This window comes from Rhodotorula toruloides, assembly GCF_000320785.1.
Source record: "Rhodotorula toruloides NP11 unplaced genomic scaffold Scaffold1, whole genome shotgun sequence".
In the NCBI taxonomy this organism is placed as follows: domain Eukaryota; kingdom Fungi; phylum Basidiomycota; class Microbotryomycetes; order Sporidiobolales; family Sporidiobolaceae; genus Rhodotorula; species Rhodotorula toruloides.
The window spans coordinates 435,989-452,356 of NW_015622961.1; the positions used below are offsets into that span (position 1 = coordinate 435,989).

The 16,368-nt window shown below is 62.8% G+C and overlaps 7 protein-coding genes across 7 annotated transcripts; 4 read left to right on the forward strand and 3 right to left on the reverse strand.

Annotated features, from left to right (window-relative positions):
- Positions 1-307: 307 nt before the first annotated feature.
- RHTO_00173 (zinc finger, ZZ-type protein) lies at positions 308-3,162 on the forward strand (the record flags this gene model as incomplete). The annotated part of the gene is made up of 4 exons (XM_016413857.1): positions 308-415; positions 479-1,200; positions 1,258-1,520; positions 1,583-3,162. The coding sequence occupies 4 exons, from the start codon at positions 308-310 to the stop codon at positions 3,160-3,162; spliced, it is 2,673 nt and encodes an 890-aa protein (XP_016276864.1).
- A 249-nt stretch (positions 3,163-3,411) lies between these two features.
- On the forward strand, positions 3,412-4,865 carry RHTO_00174 (uncharacterized protein; the record flags this gene model as incomplete). Its single annotated transcript, XM_016413858.1, has 3 exons — positions 3,412-3,595; positions 3,657-3,855; positions 3,917-4,865. 3 exons carry the CDS (start codon positions 3,412-3,414, stop codon positions 4,863-4,865), a joined length of 1,332 nt encoding a protein of 443 aa, XP_016276865.1.
- A 243-nt stretch (positions 4,866-5,108) lies between these two features.
- RHTO_00175 (kinetochore protein Nuf2) lies at positions 5,109-6,945 on the reverse strand (the record flags this gene model as incomplete). The annotated part of the gene is made up of 8 exons (XM_016413859.1): positions 5,109-5,182; positions 5,246-5,324; positions 5,406-5,600; positions 5,660-5,803; positions 5,862-6,222; positions 6,279-6,515; positions 6,583-6,629; positions 6,733-6,945. The coding sequence occupies 8 exons, from the start codon at positions 6,943-6,945 to the stop codon at positions 5,109-5,111; spliced, it is 1,350 nt and encodes a 449-aa protein (XP_016276866.1).
- A 160-nt stretch (positions 6,946-7,105) lies between these two features.
- On the reverse strand, positions 7,106-12,183 carry RHTO_00176 (paired amphipathic helix protein Sin3a; the record flags this gene model as incomplete). Its single annotated transcript, XM_016413860.1, has 10 exons — positions 7,106-7,942; positions 8,004-8,312; positions 8,374-9,351; positions 9,416-9,822; positions 9,903-10,962; positions 11,022-11,696; positions 11,778-11,832; positions 11,915-11,933; positions 11,998-12,041; positions 12,131-12,183. The coding sequence occupies 10 exons, from the start codon at positions 12,181-12,183 to the stop codon at positions 7,106-7,108; spliced, it is 4,437 nt and encodes a 1,478-aa protein (XP_016276867.1).
- Positions 12,184-12,442: 259 nt separating this feature from the next.
- RHTO_00177 (inorganic pyrophosphatase) lies at positions 12,443-14,017 on the forward strand (the record flags this gene model as incomplete). The annotated part of the gene is made up of 8 exons (XM_016413861.1): positions 12,443-12,458; positions 12,565-12,591; positions 12,725-12,965; positions 13,046-13,333; positions 13,442-13,451; positions 13,576-13,718; positions 13,800-13,926; positions 14,009-14,017. 8 exons carry the CDS (start codon positions 12,443-12,445, stop codon positions 14,015-14,017), a joined length of 861 nt encoding a protein of 286 aa, XP_016276868.1.
- A 475-nt stretch (positions 14,018-14,492) lies between these two features.
- On the reverse strand, positions 14,493-15,223 carry RHTO_00178 (ATPase, F0 complex, subunit E, mitochondrial; the record flags this gene model as incomplete). The annotated part of the gene is made up of 3 exons (XM_016413862.1): positions 14,493-14,557; positions 14,645-14,819; positions 15,203-15,223. 3 exons carry the CDS (start codon positions 15,221-15,223, stop codon positions 14,493-14,495), a joined length of 261 nt encoding a protein of 86 aa, XP_016276869.1.
- A 265-nt stretch (positions 15,224-15,488) lies between these two features.
- On the forward strand, positions 15,489-16,249 carry RHTO_00179 (UPF0047 family protein; the record flags this gene model as incomplete). The annotated part of the gene is made up of 6 exons (XM_016413863.1): positions 15,489-15,559; positions 15,630-15,690; positions 15,753-15,866; positions 15,929-15,958; positions 16,020-16,119; positions 16,185-16,249. 6 exons carry the CDS (start codon positions 15,489-15,491, stop codon positions 16,247-16,249), a joined length of 441 nt encoding a protein of 146 aa, XP_016276870.1.
- Between the last annotated feature and the right edge of the window lie 119 nt (positions 16,250-16,368).

Sequence of the window (16,368 nt, forward strand, 5' to 3'; positions counted from 1 at the left end):
GTCGTCCCAGTGCTCGCACCAGGTCTTACTGAGCCTCTTCGTGTCGCCGCCACCCCTCCCGACTAGCGCCAGTCCCTCTGCACGCCCTCCGAACCCGCTTACGCCTCCCCTCCCGATTCTCATCAGTTGCACCGTCCCTGCTCGCCCAGCCACTCGAGGCCGCTTGAGACTGCTTGCACAGACACTACAAAGTGCGTTCCGTCGTCCGAGCGAGCCGCCCACCCTAGCGTGCTGTTGCCACGCCCGCTGACTCCCTCTCGCCTCGATTGACAGAGTCGTCTGACTACCCACTCGCGACCAGACCACCATGCCCGACCGCTCCTACGTCTTCAAGCTCCTCTACGACGGTGGTCCGACCCCCACGTCCCGCCGCTACGGCTACTCGGGCGAGATCGCGCTCCTTCAGGTCTATAACGTGGGTTGCGGTCACGTCCAGCCGCGTCAATCTCGTCGTGCTGATTTGCTCTCGCTCACACAGGGCCTGTACGACCGCGCGAGCCAGAGCTTCGGTCTCCGCAAGGAAGACGTCAACCTCTACGTCCGCGACCGCGTCGGCAACCCCTCTGTCGCACTCGACACCTTCTCCTCTTTCGTCAAGCACGTCTGCGAGCCGCTCGACACGCACGCCGACGACTTCATGATCGACGAGAAGAAGCGCATCGTGCTCGTCTTCAACGTCGTGAGCGCTCAGCAACTCGAGGCCGAGAGGCTCGCTGAGAAGGCGGCCGTAAGGGAGGCCAAGCACAAGGCCAAGGCGCTCGCCAAGGCTTTGAAGACGCAGAAGAAGGCCGCTGTCGAGAAGGAGGTGCAGGCCAAGGCGGAGCAGGTCGAGGTCGAGGAGAAGTCCGGCTACGCTCCTGCGTACAAGGTCGCAGAACCTGTCGCCGCTGCATCATCGCAGACGACGACCGAGACTGTCAACTCGCCGATTTCGACGAAGGCCGACGAGACTCAGTCGTGGGCCGGCGTCAAGACGCTGCTCGACAAGTTCGTCCACGACTTGAACGCTCACCTCGCCGACACCTTCGGCGACCAAGTGACGCCTTTCGAGCTTCGTCCGCCGTCGACCGACACCATCGAGGAGCCGGAGAATGATGCCGCAGTCGAATCTGAGGTGCAGCCTATCACCGAGCAGCCTGCCGAGCCCGCCGCGCAGGAACAACGTCCCGTTCATACGCACGTCTTCTGCGATCGCTGCATGTATGCCCTTTCTCCTACTCAGTCTTGAATACCGAGCTCATCCAATCCCCCTCGCAGGCGCACGGTCATCGGGTCTCGCTTCAAATGCACGTCGTGCTCGAACTACGACCTCTGCACCGACTGCATCGACTCGCGCTTCTCGTTCCACCCCTCGCTTCACGCCTTCGCCGAAATCGCTCGCCCCGGAGATGCTGCCGTCGAGTCGACTCGCGGTGCTGCAGCTCGCCCCGAAGCTTCGATCGTCGAGGAGAAGAAGCCGGCGAAGCACCCTGCCAACTGCGACTCGTGCCAGTTCCCGATTGTCGGCGTCCGTTACAAGTGTGAGCTGGGCAGTCTCCCTGATCTGGCCACTCGTCGATACTGATCCTCCCGCGAATCGCAGGCCTCGAGTGCCCCGACTACGACCTCGACGCCGACTGCCACAACAACGCTGCCGAGATCCACCCTCAGCACAATTTTGTCCGCATCAACGACCCGTCCGACTGCAAAATTGTCCGCTCGAAGGAGTCGTTCGTCCGCCACCACAACATCGTCTGCGACGGCTGCCAGAGGAACCCGGTCGTCGGCATTCGCTACAAATGCATGCACCCGTCGTGCCCGGACTACGACCTCTGCTCGGTGTGCGAGGCGCTCCCAAACCCCCTTCACCCGCGCGACCACCCGCTCCTCAAGATCCGCTCGCCTCTTCCACGCACGACCAGCAGTGCCCAGCTCCTCGCCGACGCGAAGAAGCGCGTGCAGGAGAGGCTCGGAGACGCAGAGCAGCTCGCGCAGGCTGCCGCTGCCGCGACGCTCTCGTCCGGTCCCGTCGCCGCCCTCCTCAAGTCGCTCGGCGTCCAGCTGCCTCAGGCATCTTCGTCGCCGGACACCGCCTCGACGAGCTCGAACGCCCCTTCGCTGAGCAACGCGACGCTCGTCGACGGACCTGGCGGCGACAAGACGCTCGTCGTTGATGTCGACGTTTCGACTCTCCCCGTCGAGCAGCAGCGCCACCTTCCCTCCGAGATCCGCCTGCCGGTCAAGCTTGCGGACGAGCCTCCGAAGGACAGCAAGTCACAGGGCCCGTACGAGGTCGAGCACCTTGTCCGTGCCGCGGAGCAGGAAGTCGACGAGGCTGAGCAGATTCCCGACGATGTCGAGGAGCACGAGGAGGAGGAAGATTCGAACGTAGAGGAGGAGCTGCAAGTCGAGAAGAAGACGGAAGAGGCCGTGCCTCGCGCCACCTTCGTCAGCGACATTACGCTTCTCGACGGCTCGGTTGTCCCCGCCGGATCCGAGTTCCACAAGGTTTGGGCCGTCCGCGCTGGCAGCCAAGGCTGGCCCGCCGGCTGCCACCTCGTTCACGTCGGCGGCTTCTCGGGCAAGTACTTCTCGGGCAACGGCGACAAGCCGTCGTCCTTCGAGATTCCCGCCGCTCAGCCGGGCGAGATCGTCGAGCTCCAGGTCGAGTGCAAGGCGCCCGAGGAGAACGGCCGCTTCATGGACTTCTGGCGCGTCGCCTTGCCCGGTGGCACGCCCTTCTCGGACCGCCTCTGGATCGACATCACCGTCGAGTCGGAGGGCGATGTCGTCAAGGATGGCACGGCGACCGGGTCTTCGCTTACCTCGTCCTTCGTCGCCCCCTCGCTCAATGCGCACGGCAAGGCTGCGTCGTTCCCGCCTAGCGAGGCTGCCGTCACCACGCCCTCGGTCACCGCCCCTCCCTCCTCGTCCGGCTTCTCGGTCCCCTCCCACCTCGCACCCTCGTCTCGCAGCGGCCTCGACGATGGCAGCGACTTTGAGTCCGTTCGCCCCACGAGGACCGTCTCGCGTGCGGGTAGCGAGGCTGTCTACGTCTCGGACGACGACGGCTCGAGCGATGAGGACAGCAGCGACGAGACCGAGACCGACTCGAGCGACTCGGACGACTCGTCTGACCACAGTGAAGACGACTTTGTTATGCTCAGCGGTGACGAGGCCTAGCTGGGAAGCTTTTCCATTCTTTTGTACTCCCTCGGCTCCCCTGTGACCTGTTTGTTGCGACTTTCATCCTGCGCCTGGATCTTGGTTCTCAGCTCTGTAGTCTTCCTTGTAGCTTCGCAATCCATCCAGCTTTGCCATTCGCCGTCGAGAGAGCGTTACGAGAATGTCAACTTGGGGAGGTTGCCCTCCTGCCTTTCTCCCTCACTCTTCTCCCTCGCTCACGACTGCTTGCTCTGCTCGTCCGCTAGGATGCCTCTCCGTACCTACAAGAGGGCGCGCACCGAGTCCGACCCGCCATCCACGCCGGCAACGTCGCCCGCCGTCTCTTCGAAGTCGTCCTCCTTGTCGCGTCGCTCACTCGCCGACTTGCCGAAAGAAGTGCTCGCGAGGGTCGCAGCCAACGTTATAAGAGGGCATAAGGGCGCTCCAAATGGTACGCAGCAGGACACGCTCGAAGGAGGACGACTCGCTGACTCCTTTCGTTTCCTGCGCAGAGGACGCTCGCTCCCACTTGCTCGCCCTTGCGTCGACCTGCAACGCGCTTCGCCAGGCCTCCATCCCATGCTTCGACTTCGCCATCCGGCTCGACGGGCCGAAGGCGGTCGTCGAGCTCGCGAAGGTGTTCGGGCAGAAGATTCGCTCGTCGTCGGCGCTTCCGACGCTCGCGCATGGCATTCAAATCCTCGCCGTCGGGTCGGTAGAGCCGTTCCTCTAGCTCTGCGACGTGGGCTCAAATACTTTGGTCGCAATGCAGGCTCGAGTCGCTCTACTCGCCGAGACCTCCGACTTTCTCTACCCTCTCCTCATCCCTCGCCAGCGTGTTCCCCTCCCTCACCGGCCTGACCACGCTTGAGCTATCACTGCCCCGTCATGAGTCTCTCGCCAACCTCTGCGCAACAGACGGCGACCGCTTCATCCTTGGCGGCCTCTCCACCCGCTCCTTCACCTTGCGCGGCGGCTTCGTCTGGTTCCACCACCTCCTGGAGCTCCTCGCCACATGGACGAAGCTCGAAAGTCTCGACCTCGCCGTTGTCCGCGGCGACTGCAACAGCTTCTCGCCGTGCACCCCAAGCCCTCCGCCGGCTTGCAATTTGCGCGACCTTACCATCCACTCGTCGACCTTGACGGACGCGATGATTGTCCACATCCTCGGCGGTCAGAAGGGGCTGCAAATGCTTCAGATCTCGCTGCCTGGCACGGCTGGCAAGGCGTGGACGGCGATTGAGAAGGTCGTGCCGAGAATCGAAGTTCTTCGCCTCCGTGACAGCTGGGCGTCGAAGACGAGGCAGAAGGCGACGAAGAAACAGGAAGCGGAGACGCCAGACGTCGACGATTCGCAAGAGCAAGCGGCCTCGCCCACTTCTCCCCTTCTCCCGCTCCTCAAGGCAGCCAAGTCGCTCGAGACTCTCCTCCTCACACCTACCATGCTCCCCTCTCTGCCGTCGACGGCCAGCTTTTTCAATGAGCTCCTTCCCTATATCGCCGTCGTCGATGTCCTCGAACTCGACGGCTTCTCGCTCGTCTCGCCTCTCTTTGTCGCCCTCGAAACCGCGCTCGACAAGCACAAGTTGCCGTCGCTCGAGCGCATCGTGACGAGGAACATCGCCAAGGGCAAGAAGGGACCGGCAGCGAAGGCGGAAAAGTCTTTCGAGCAGGCGTGCCGGAAGCATGGAGTCCAATGGGTAACGGGAACGGACGAGTAGTCCGCGAGGTCGCACCTGCATCTCGCTTGAGTCGCTTCGTTGATGCTCCGAGAGCTACCAGCGAGACTCCTGCTGTCGGGAAAGCACGCGCAAGGAGCTCCGAAGTCGTCAGCAACCTTCATCTCGCTACGCAGCGTTCAATTGACAGCCTAACACAACACGAGAGGAGAAGATCGAATAAGTATACGACAGGAAGCGATGGGCAGGTCAGGGTCGAGGGGCGAATCCAGCGAATCGAGGGAATCAGAAGTCGGGCTCGACGGCGTTGAGCTCGTTGATCGAGTCGAGCGCTTGGTTGAGGCGGATCGAATACTTGGCTATGGAGCGAAGCGAGGGCATTAGTCGAGGAGGAACATCGCAGCAGATGCATCCGGACTGACTGATTTGCTGCTTGATGCGCTTGAACGCCTTCTCGCCCTTGTCGAGCTCGAGCTGCAGAGCGGCATGCATGTCGCGGATCTGAACGTGCACGGGAAAGCCTAACGAGTTAGCTTCGGAAGCGAAAGACGATTCTGACGATACCAGAATTTACGAACGTACCTGCTGCTCGACCTGCTGCGCCTCGGCGTTCTTCTTCGCCGCCTGGTCGTCGTACTCGCGCTTCTTCAAGACGCACTCGGCATGCTGGTCCTCGAGAGCCTGCTTGCGCGCGATGTGTTCCGCCTTCTTGCGGTCCATCCTGTCCTTCGCTCGGAGCAGCTCGGCTTGAGCCATCGCGATGCGGCGCTCGCCAACCTGGGCGATCAAGAGATTTAGCAGCGGTTGCGGGAAGAGCCGTTGGATAGACAGCGCACCCGAATGTTCTCGCGCAAGTCCGACTGCTCCACCTCGAGTTGCTGCAGGTCGTCCTGATGCTGCTGCAGCCTCGACTCCATCTCGCGCAGCCTGTCCACATCCGTCTGCCAGTCCTCGAGTAACCGCACGCATGACGTGAGTTCCTGCGTGTTCGCGTCTGTCAGTGTCGATGCGTGGGAGCGGAGCAGTCGACAAGCGCACCTGCGAGTACTGCGTCAAGGCGCTGATCTTGCCCGTCGTCTGCCGCTCCTTGGCCTCGGTCTCCTTGAACATCTCGGTCTGGCGCCTCAGCTGGTCGTGCAAGTCCTGTATCCTGCCTTGCAACTTGTCGGGGCTGCTGACGATCTGCGTCTGGAGATCCGAGACGACGAGCTTGAGCTTGTCGAGTTCGCGATTGAGCTCGCGCATTCGCCCTTCGGTGCGCATGTTGTCCTCCTTGCGAGCCTTGGCCTCGTCGTGGTATTTCTTCGCTTCGTCATATATCGCCTGCACATGGAGGACATCGCGCTCCACCTTCTCCCGCTGCGCATTAATCTTTGCCTTGTTCTCGGCGCGAGTTTCCCTGTACAAGGCAATGTGAGCCGCTGCGCGGGAGTTGCTGGGACGGAACGGACGTACTTTTCCGCGTCAATCGTCTTTCGCAGCTGCTCCGACTCCTGCATCATCGTTTGTTCCTGCTCCTCGAGCTCCTGGATACCCTTGTCGAGCTCCTCGAGGATCCGCTGCTCATGCTCGAGTTCGAAGAGGGCGAAGTTGATCAAGGCAGAGAGGACGACGGAGAAGCGCTGGGCTGTCGGGGCTGACAGGTCCTTGAAGCTGAAGTCGGAGATGCCGGCGGGGAAGAGAAGCTGGTTGCTGGATGCGCAGAAACGAATGGTCAACTCGAGAGCAGGACGAGGTTAGGCGAGCGAGCGGGGCGCACAATGTGAGCTGGAACACGCCGAACTTGAGTGCCTCAATGTACATGTCCTGGAAGCGAACGTACAACCGGTCAGCAAGCCTCTGCGACGAGTCGGCGACACCGCGCCTCATCGCGAGGGGGTCCTTCAACTTCGAGGACGAGAGGACGCACAGGGTGCTCCATGACGGCAAGCTGCTCGTCGACGGCGTTCTTGATGGCCTCCGAGTTCAGCCCGAGCAATCTCCACATGAACCATTCGTAGATGGCTTGGACGCGGGCGGGTGTCGGGTGTGTGAGGTCGTCGCGGTTGAGCGGGCACTGGAGCTCGGCTGCGTCGCGCAGCATCTCGTCGACGCTGAGGATGGGGAAAGCCTGCTGCGCCATGTTGGCGGGCGCTCAAAGCGAGAGAGCGAGAACAGCGAGTTGTGGTCGAGGGAGAAGAAGAGGACGAGGACTACTTCCCTCTCAGATCGCTGTTCTGATGCAGAGTGAAAAGGAAAGCATTACAGCAAGACAAGAAAGCCAATAGAAAGGAGGGGACCGGTCACGCCTTCATCTCGACGTCCTCCGCCTTCTTCTCCTCCTCGCCAGCCTCCTTCTTCTTCGCCTGGTCCGCCTCAACGTCCATCTTCTCCTCAACAGAAGTAGCGCCCTTCACTTCAGTCTCCGTCGCTGCAGCCGGAGCTTCCGCCTTCTCTGCGGCCGCCGCATCCTTGCCCTCGTCCGCCTTCGCGTCCGGAGCGTCCGCCGCTTTGCTTGCCTCGACCTCCTTCGTCCGCTTCTCGAGCCACTGCTTAATGCGCTTGGCCTTCTTCGCCTTGACTTCCTCGCTCGGCCAGTCGGCGTCGCGCACCCGGCGGAACAAGACGTCCTCCGTCTCGGCGCAGAAGAACATCTTGTAGCTCCGCAGGCAGATGCGGCTCTGAAGCGCAGAGACGACCGTCAAGCCCTTCGGCAAGGTGGGGCGGACGTCGGCGGCCTGAGACGGCGGAGGCGGGGGGATACCGACTTGGCGGAGGTTGCGTGGGAGGTAGGGGATCCTGGGCTCGATGACGAGGCCGGGCGTCCGCTCGAGCTTGACGTAGCCCTCGACATACTTGGCCCAGGCCCGCTCGGCAGCCGGCAGGTCTTCGGGGGCCGCGACGTCCCGACCCATCAGCTGGAAGCGCAAAGTGCCAAGCAGCAGCGGGTCCGAGGCGCTTCCAGACGAGACGGGCGTCCACTCGACGCGATAGAGATTCTCGTCGTTGGCGAGCGTCGACTCGGCGTTGGAGCGGTACTCGATCTGCTGCGAGTGCGTCGACCGGTCGGGGTGCGAGCGGTCTTCTCGGAGCAGCGCGAGAATCTCCTTCGTCTTGGCATCCGTGACGGCGGTGAGGGACTTCGGATATAAGGAACGTCAGCGGGCGAGTATGGATAAGAGGGCCGGATCACAAGCGCACCAACTTGAGAATGCTCGCGAGGATCTTGTCGACTGTGAAGAGGACATAGCCCTGCGTCGCCATGATCCGCCTGACACCGTCCTCGAACGTTTGTTGGTCGAGGTCGCCGTCGAACAGCTTGTCGCACAACGCGAGCGCACGGTAGTAATAGTAGTCGGACGTCTCGGTCCACCCTGAGCCGGACGGCGGGGCGTAGGTGAGCGACATTGAGAGCGACGGGACATGCGACGGCGTGATAGGCTGGACGGGAGGCGGGACAGCGAGGACGGCTGCCGAGTTGCGGAGCTGGCTGAGGCGTTGTTGCAGGACCTGAGCACCAGGACGAGGTGAGCAAACTCGTCTTCCGAGTAGAGGAGGCTTGACAGCGCACCTGGAAGAGACGTAGCATGCAGTACAAGGTCGAGTTGGCGAAGACGTTCCAGGACCGCCGCTTGTCGGTCTGAGCAGGCTTCGCGTCGACCGGATGAATGACCTCGGGCAAGCCGTCGATCTCGACCGCGGCCGGCTCAGCTGGAGTAGCAGACGCCTCGGCGACGAGCGCTGCGGGTGTTCCTTCGCGACTTGTCGTGCCGTTCGAAGCTGCGTCGCCTTCACCAGCCGAAGTCGCAGCGGCATCCTCGAAACCAGTCCCGGCATCCACCATGACGCTGTCGCCGTCAGCACCGAAGCCGCTCGCACCTGCAGCGCTAGTCGAGGCGACAGGTGACGTCGCCCGCGAGCTGGGCGCCGAGTTGGCCGTCGGAACGGGTACGGCAGCCGTGCGCTTCCTGCCACGTCCGGGCCCGGGTGCGCCGTCTCCGGGCACGACCGTCTTGCGCAAGGCCTTCTTGCGCAGGTCGCCGCCCTTCTTGCCCTTGCCGCGGCCACTCGTCGGTGTAGACGCTCCGCTCAAAGCAGCCTCGACGGCTTCCTCGAGACCAGACGCAGCCCCGCCGACTGTCCCGGCGTCCGACGCGCCATCCGCGTTCGAGACCGTGTCGTCCTCTTCCACCAATGCGTTGGCCTCAATAGCGAACTCCGCAGGCGGGATGGCGAAGACCATGGCGAAGAACTCGTGCAGGAACGCGTCGACCTTGGGCTTGTCGGCGAATGAAACGACGTAGGTGCGGTCGAGGAAGGAGAGGATGAGCTTGACGGCGTCGAAGAGGGCCTGACGGTCCGAGACCGGGTACGAGAGCTGGTAACGCGACGGAAGCGGGTGGGTCGGGGTGCCGTACTCGCGCTGCTGCTGCTCGCGCTTCAGCGACTCGATCTCGGAGACGAGCGCTTTGGTGTTGAGGTAGCGCTTGTCGTTCGCCTTGATCGCGACCGCCTGATGGTCGAGCGCCTTGAGGAAGTTCTTCGCGTCCTGCGAGCGTACGAATTGACGTCAGTAGCCGTCAACAGCCATGCACGGCCAGAAGGGAACGCACCGCCTCGCGCCAGACGCGGTTCCACTCCCGCAATGCCCGCTTCCACTCCTCGTCCTTCTGCTTGAGCCGGGCGAGGACGATCGGCACAGCAACGCAAGGGTTCTCGTGCAAGGCCTGAATGACCTCGAGGCCCTGCTCCTTGCCGTACACCTTTTTGAGAACGCGCTGGTAGATGCTCTTGCTCTGGTTGCCAAGTCCCGGCTTGAGGCGGAATGTCGCGCGCTCGTCGGGCTCCATGAGAGCGATGCGGCTCGCGATGGGCTCGAGGAGGGCGATGGTGCGCATGTTGGCTTCGATGTAGTAGTCGTACTCGTGCCGCTCCTCCTCGGACCGGTGGAACGCCTCCTCGTACGGATTCTGGCGCTTGGCAACGAAACCCTCGTCCGACTGCCACGACGGCTGGGAAACTGTGAAGACGCGCTCGGGCTCGATCAGCGCTTCTTTCCCAGAGGACCAGTTCGACTGAAGGCAGCGACCGCCGACTCACCCCACTCGTCATTGAGGACCTCCCAGCAGAGCGCGTCGCGTCCCGAGCAGTTCAAGCTGATCTCCTCCGCCGGCAACCGCCTGTAGCTCGGACCATACGTCTCCCAGCCCTTGCCCGCATCGCCAGCCGCCTTCCTCCACCTTTCGCCGTCCAAGCGCGGGACATTCTCGATGACCCGCTTGCCCGTTTGCTTATCGAGCTCGACGCGCCTGCCAGGGTCGCCCAGCACGCCATCGACGACAGGGTCGGGATGACCGTCGCCAACCCAGCCAACCATCTCCTTGAAGTCGCGCCAGAGCGCCTCGTCCTGGTGCAGGAAGAGCCAGGCGCGCGCGACGAGTGCAGTGAGGTCGATCAAGTCCTGCGTGTAGAGGTTGACGAGCTTGAGGAACTCGTGGTAGGTCGGCTGATCTTTCGCGTGCGCCTTGACGCGCGAGAAGAAGGCGAGGTCGGGCTGCGACGGGACTGGCTTGGGCGCGAGAAGGGGCTGAGGAGGCGGAGGCGGCGCAGGAGGCTCGTAAGCGTATGCGACGGAGCCGGGCTGCTGGCCTGGGGCGCTCGAGATGGCAGCCGTGGCGGCAGGCGGAGGCGGGACTCCGCCGTAGTAGTAGGCCGCCGCAGCAGCCTGCGCTTGGGCGTGGTGAGCGAGGTGAGGGTGGGCATAGTCGCCGGCAACCGAGGGCGACTCGGAGCGGTACGTGAGGCCGTGCATGTCGGCGGGACTTGCGGCGCCCTTGGCCCGTCCTGCAGGACCGCCAACGAGCGGCGAGACGTCCGCTGCAACCGCCTTGCGCTTCCCCTTCCCCTTTCCAACTCCAGTCTCCTTCGCTCCTGCCGCGCCGGCACCCGTCTTTGCCCGTTTCGCGCCCGCTCCGTCCTTTCCGGCACCAGGCGCAGCGCGCTTCCCCGTACCCGGTCCAGCACGTCCAGCGAGACCTTGCGCGGGAGAAGCGGCAGCGGCAGCGGCCTGGCCTTCGGGCGAAGTGTCGGGGAGGAACTGCTTGAACTCTTCGAGGAGGTCGGGTGCCGAGTGGAAGAGAATCGTCACTTGGGCGTAGACCTGCAATGGAATGCGCTCGTTAGCATTGACATAGAGAGAACAAGGCAAGCGTCACGCACCTCCTGGATCGCCTTGCCCTCCTTTTGGTACGTCTGCAAGATCTCGAGGAACGCCTTGTACGTCTCTGGCTCGCGAATAAAGCGATTCTTGATCTTATTGACGTAGTTGATCGCGTGGTTGAACTCCATCGGCGGTCTCGCGGCGCCTTGCGCATCAGAGGAAGCGACCGAAGCGGGAGCAGCTGGGACGGCGGGAGGGGCGGCGCCGGGTGCTGACGGGGCAGGACCCATCTGATTCGACAGAACAGTCGCTGCGCCTGGCGTCGTGGCGATCGGTGTGCCGGGTCCGCCCGTTTGCGCAGCCTGCATCGCCGCCACGCCTGGTGCGGGCGGGAGGTTCTGAATGTGCATGGGCTGGCCTGCGGCGGGCGCAGCAGAAGGAGCCTGACCCTGCTCCTGCTTCACATCGCCCGGTGCCGCACCCGCCGTTGTCGTCGAGGTGACCCGATCGGCCTGCTCGCCCGTCAACTGCGTCCGGGTCGTCATGCCCATCGGCGTGGTGACCGTGATTGTTGTTCCGCCCTGTCCGCCTGCCGCGCCGCCTGCTCCTGCTGACCCGCCAGGACCGCCCGCAGCTCCGTCGGAGGTAACGGTACACTCGATGCGGTAGCCGGGAGGGAGGAAGGTGTTGAAGCCCTGGATGAGGGCAGGGTGGCCGCGGAAGAGTGTCGAGACCTGTGCGCGACACGGGTACTTCGAGTCAGCACATGTGCAGCGTGAAACGAACGAGAGAGGCAGTATCGAGGAGAAGCGCACCCGGTCAATGACGCCCGGCGTGTCGATCCCCTGCGACTTGAACTCCTTCATGATCCTGTGCGACCGCCAACCATCTGGTAAGCCCTGTGCTCGCGACACAGCACTGCAGGAGAGGCCGCTCGATTGAGTGTACGCACGTGAGGAAGCGGTCGTAGACTGGGGCGCGAAAGGTCTGTCAGCCCTCGGATCGCGCTCAGCAGAACGTGTACGCTGCACTCACCCTCTGTCTGGTCGGCAAAGGTCATCTTGACGCGGTCGAGGTAGCTGTGAGCCGGGATGGACGAGCGGGGGACGAGACGGTGTCAACTCGGCGTCGTCGCGACAGGAGAAGCGGGAAAGAACGCCGTGCGCACCTGAGCGCATCCCTGACATTCAAGTTGGTCTTTGCCTCCATCGCTGCTGCCATCGTTGCTGTGAGCGAGTTGCCCTCGGAGAGGGGCAGGCCGGTGAGCGGTGTCGGCGAGCTGGTTCGAAGCGGCGCGAGTCTAGCGTGGGCGAACAGAGCACGGCGAGTCCAGCAAGCACACTCTCGCAGCGCCCGGCCGCGAGCGAGCGAGTCGTCGAGAGCAACTCTTCCACCTCGTCGCTCTCCCTCGACCGCATCGTCAAAACTGGCGACCACGGCACTCAGGCGACTCAGCTCGACTGCTAGATACATCCACACGATGTCTTATTCCACTCGTGCGTCCATCCGCCTTCGAACGAGCGCGCGGCGTCGAGTAGCACGCCCGCACTCGCCCGCCCAACCCGCTCATCGCGCTGACCTCGCTCGCACGCCCCGGCGCAGGCCAGATCGGCGCGCAGAACACTCTCGGTAAGTACGATAGGACAGTCGATCGCTCGACCGTCGCAGGCGGAGCGAGTTGTTATCGAGATCTTTCTCCTCGCCGTTGACGTGCTCGACAAGGGGTCCTGTCGCGCTGACACGGCTCGTGTTACGCCCGCAGAGTTCCGCACCTTCCTCGAGAAGGACGGCAAGATCGTCTCGCCCTTCCACGATGTCCCCCTCTTCGCCAACGAGGACCGCACCGTCCTCAACATGATTGTCGAGATCCCCCGCTGGTCGAACGCCAAGCTCGAGATCTCCAAGGAGGAGAAGTTCAACCCCATCCTCCAAGACACCAAGAAGGGCAAGCTCCGCTACATCCGCAACTGCTTCCCCCACAAGGGCTACATCTGGAACTACGGGTGCGTTCCCCTTCGTTCGCGTTTACAGCCCATCAGTCACCTTCGAACCAGCTCTGACGGTGTCGACGACTCGCTCGCAGTGCCTTCCCCCAGACCTGGGAGGACCCCGCGGCCCAGCACCCCGAGACCAAGGCCAACGGCGACAACGACCCTCTCGACGTCTGCGAGATAGGCGAGACCATCGGCCACGTCGGCCAGGTCAAGCAGGTCAAGGTCCTCGGCATCATGGCCCTCCTTGACGAGGGCGAGACCGACTGGAAGGTCATCGTCATCGACGTCAACGACCCCCTCGCTGCCAAGCTCAACGACATTGAGGACGTCGAGCGCCACATGCCCGGCCTCATCCGCGCCACCAACGAGTGGTTCAGGTGCGTGCGAAATCGATATCGCAGTCGCTGGCTGAACGCGCGCTGACACGCTCGCCCCTCCTCGCCTCTACCTTGCCAATGTTCGCTCGCTGGTTCGCGTTACTACAGGATCTACAAAGTGCGAAGCCTACTTGAATACAGCTCACGCTCGAGAGACTGACCATCGCTCTCACTCGTGTCCCTTCCCTGATACCGCCCGCTTCGCTCCCCCTCCTCCCTCAACCCCATCCGCGCGCTCGCAGATCCCCGACGGCAAGCCCGAGAACACCTTCGCCTTCTCTGGCGAGGCCAAGAACCGCAAGTACGCGACCGAGATCGTCCACGAGTGCAACGAGGCGTGGAAGCGCCTCATCGCCGGCCAGGCTGACAAGGGCAAGATCGACATGTGCGTCCTGCATCCTCAGCTCCGGTCGAAGCGGTCAACTTCGCGAAGTAGCGTTGCTGACCGGTAGCGGGACGTCCGCAGCTCGAACACGACCAACCCGTCGTCGCCCGGCTACACCACCTCGACCGAGTCCGTCCCCGCCGACTCGCGCCAGCCCGCTGCGCCCATCGACGCCAGCATCGACAAGACCTTCTTCATCTCGGGACACGTACGTCCCTCTCGCATATCTTTCCTGCATCTTGGCGAACGAAAGCTGACGGACCTGCTCTTGTGTTCCTCCCTCGCGTCAGGCTGTTTAAGCGCGCTTCGCTATGAGCTCGTCACCGCTTCTTCGCCCGATGTCCCGTCTTGGGTAATTCCCGGATCTATCGATACAAAGCTTGCAAAAAGACAACCCCAAGTTTGAAGGAGACATTCGCTCTGTTGCGCTTCCTGTGCCTTCGTTTCCGGCTGGCGGCATGCGACGCACCCTTCAGACCATTGCGAGAGCGTTGATCTCTCGGCAGCCGCTTGTGGACTGGAGAAAAACCAGTGAGCGAGAGCCGCTGCGAACAGCCCGCGGTCGACAGCTTGGTGCTCATCTGGCAACCTCTTACAGCAACGACGGACGCGACGGCTCGAGAGAAAGGGAATATGTTGTTCCGAGCGAAAAAGAGGGAAAGGAAAGAGAACCGCTCGACCAAAACGACGACCTTCTACAGCGCACACCGCTCCGCCTCATCCCACTTCGCGCCAGTTGCATTTTGGTGATCACCGCATCCAGGGTCGGACGATCTACTTCTCGTACGACTTGAGGAGGGCCTCGAGGTCGAAGTTGGGCGCTTCGGGGTCGGTGACGACTGTAGAAGAGGCAAACGACATCAGTTACGCGTCTGATTGAGCAACTCCGCAAGCGCGTGATAGCTCAGACGGATCCGCCAACTCACCGCCGCTCTTGCCCTGCAACTTCTGCGCCTCCCACGCCTTCTTGGCCTCCTCGAGCCAGTGTGCCCGTTGCTGGACCTCCTTCTCGGCCGCGGTCTTGTCGAATCGCTCCTGGAGGGTCTTGCGGTGCACGATGCCGTAGACGATGCCCGAGGCAAGCGCGGTGTACCGGACGACCTGCGGAGTTGGCAAGGAAAGCGAGGGCAAGGAGGGGGGAGGTCGAGGAGAGAAGGGAGAGCCGGTAGTAAGAGTCGTCGTGGGAGAGCGATCCATAGTCAGCACCCATCCTCTGCGCAGCCTCTCTCCTCTGTTCAACCGAGCCCGTCCCCGCGAGCATGAACTCGTCTCCGGGTGATGGGCGAGCAACCGGTCCACCTCCGCATCCCGTGCATCGCCCGACTCCATGAGCAGTCCACGTTGTACCCTCCGCAGCCTCCTGCGCTACCGAGAATCGCGACAAGCCGTTGTTGCGCCGCCGAGCCGATGTGAAGTCCAAGAGTGCGGCGAGCTAGCGGCGAGAGCTCGTCCTGCGGGACTTGAGCGGGTCGTGGGGGACTCACGTTGACTGCGGGCGAGACCATGACTGCTAACGACGTCGCTGACCGGGAGAGAGAGGCAGAGGGAGCGGTGTCGAGCAGGGAGGCGACGGGCGAGGACGGGGACGAGGACGGTTCGCTGTCTCCCACTCGCTCTGGCTGCGTCGTGAGCGTCCTGCTGCACTTTGACAGACTGTACAGACTTGCCCACACACGCTCTTGCCTGACCCACCTTGTCGCGCTCTCCCTTGCTCTCCTCGTCGCTCGACTCGGCTACACACCCTTCCTTCGTACTCACACGACTTCAAGCATGGCTTCGAGCGGCACGTCAGACGGAGGACGCTTCCAGACCGTCATCAAGCTGCAGTCCCGGCCAAAGGGGTGCGTCCAGCCGCCACGAGACCATCATTTCCACCTTGACATCCCTGACAACCTCCTTCTCTGGTCGCAGCTGCCACCTGATCACCGACGAGATTGTCGCAGCCCTCGGCGACAAGCTGAAGAACACCAAGGTGCGGAGCGAAGGACTGGCCCTTGCGTGAACCTGCAAGCTGACCTCGTTCTCGCTCGTCAGATTGGCATCCTCCACCTCTTCATCCAGCACACCTCGGCCGCTCTCACCATCAACGAAAATTGCGACCCTGACGTCCGTACCGACATGGACCGCGTGCTCGACAAGATCGTTCCTGTCCGTCGAGTCTCGTTATTCGGCTCGGAGCACGACTGACTCTCTGTCTACTCGTCTCGCAGGAATCCTTCGACTGGGACCACGTCGACGAGGTGCGTCTTCCCTTCCCAAGCATCGACTTCTGCAGACGAAGCTGACTCTCCTGCTGCCCAGGGCCCCGACGACTCCGTCTCGCACACCAAAGCCAGCATCATCGGTCCGAGTATCCAGATCCCTATCGGCAACGGCAGGCTCATGACCGGTACTTGGCAAGGTGCGCTTGACAGCCTTTTCTCACGCTATGGCCGCATGACCCGCTGATCTCGCTTCGTCCGCCAGGCATCTACCTCACCGAGTTCCGCCACCACCCGCACGCTCGCCGTGTCGTCGCTACCATCCTCTGAACCGGTTGCGGCACCTGTACATAGCCTTGCAGTCTAGACTAGCCTCAGCTCGAAATGTACATATCGCCTCGACATTGTCCGCCAAGTGCTTGTTCTTCGCTGCGACTGCTTCACGAGCG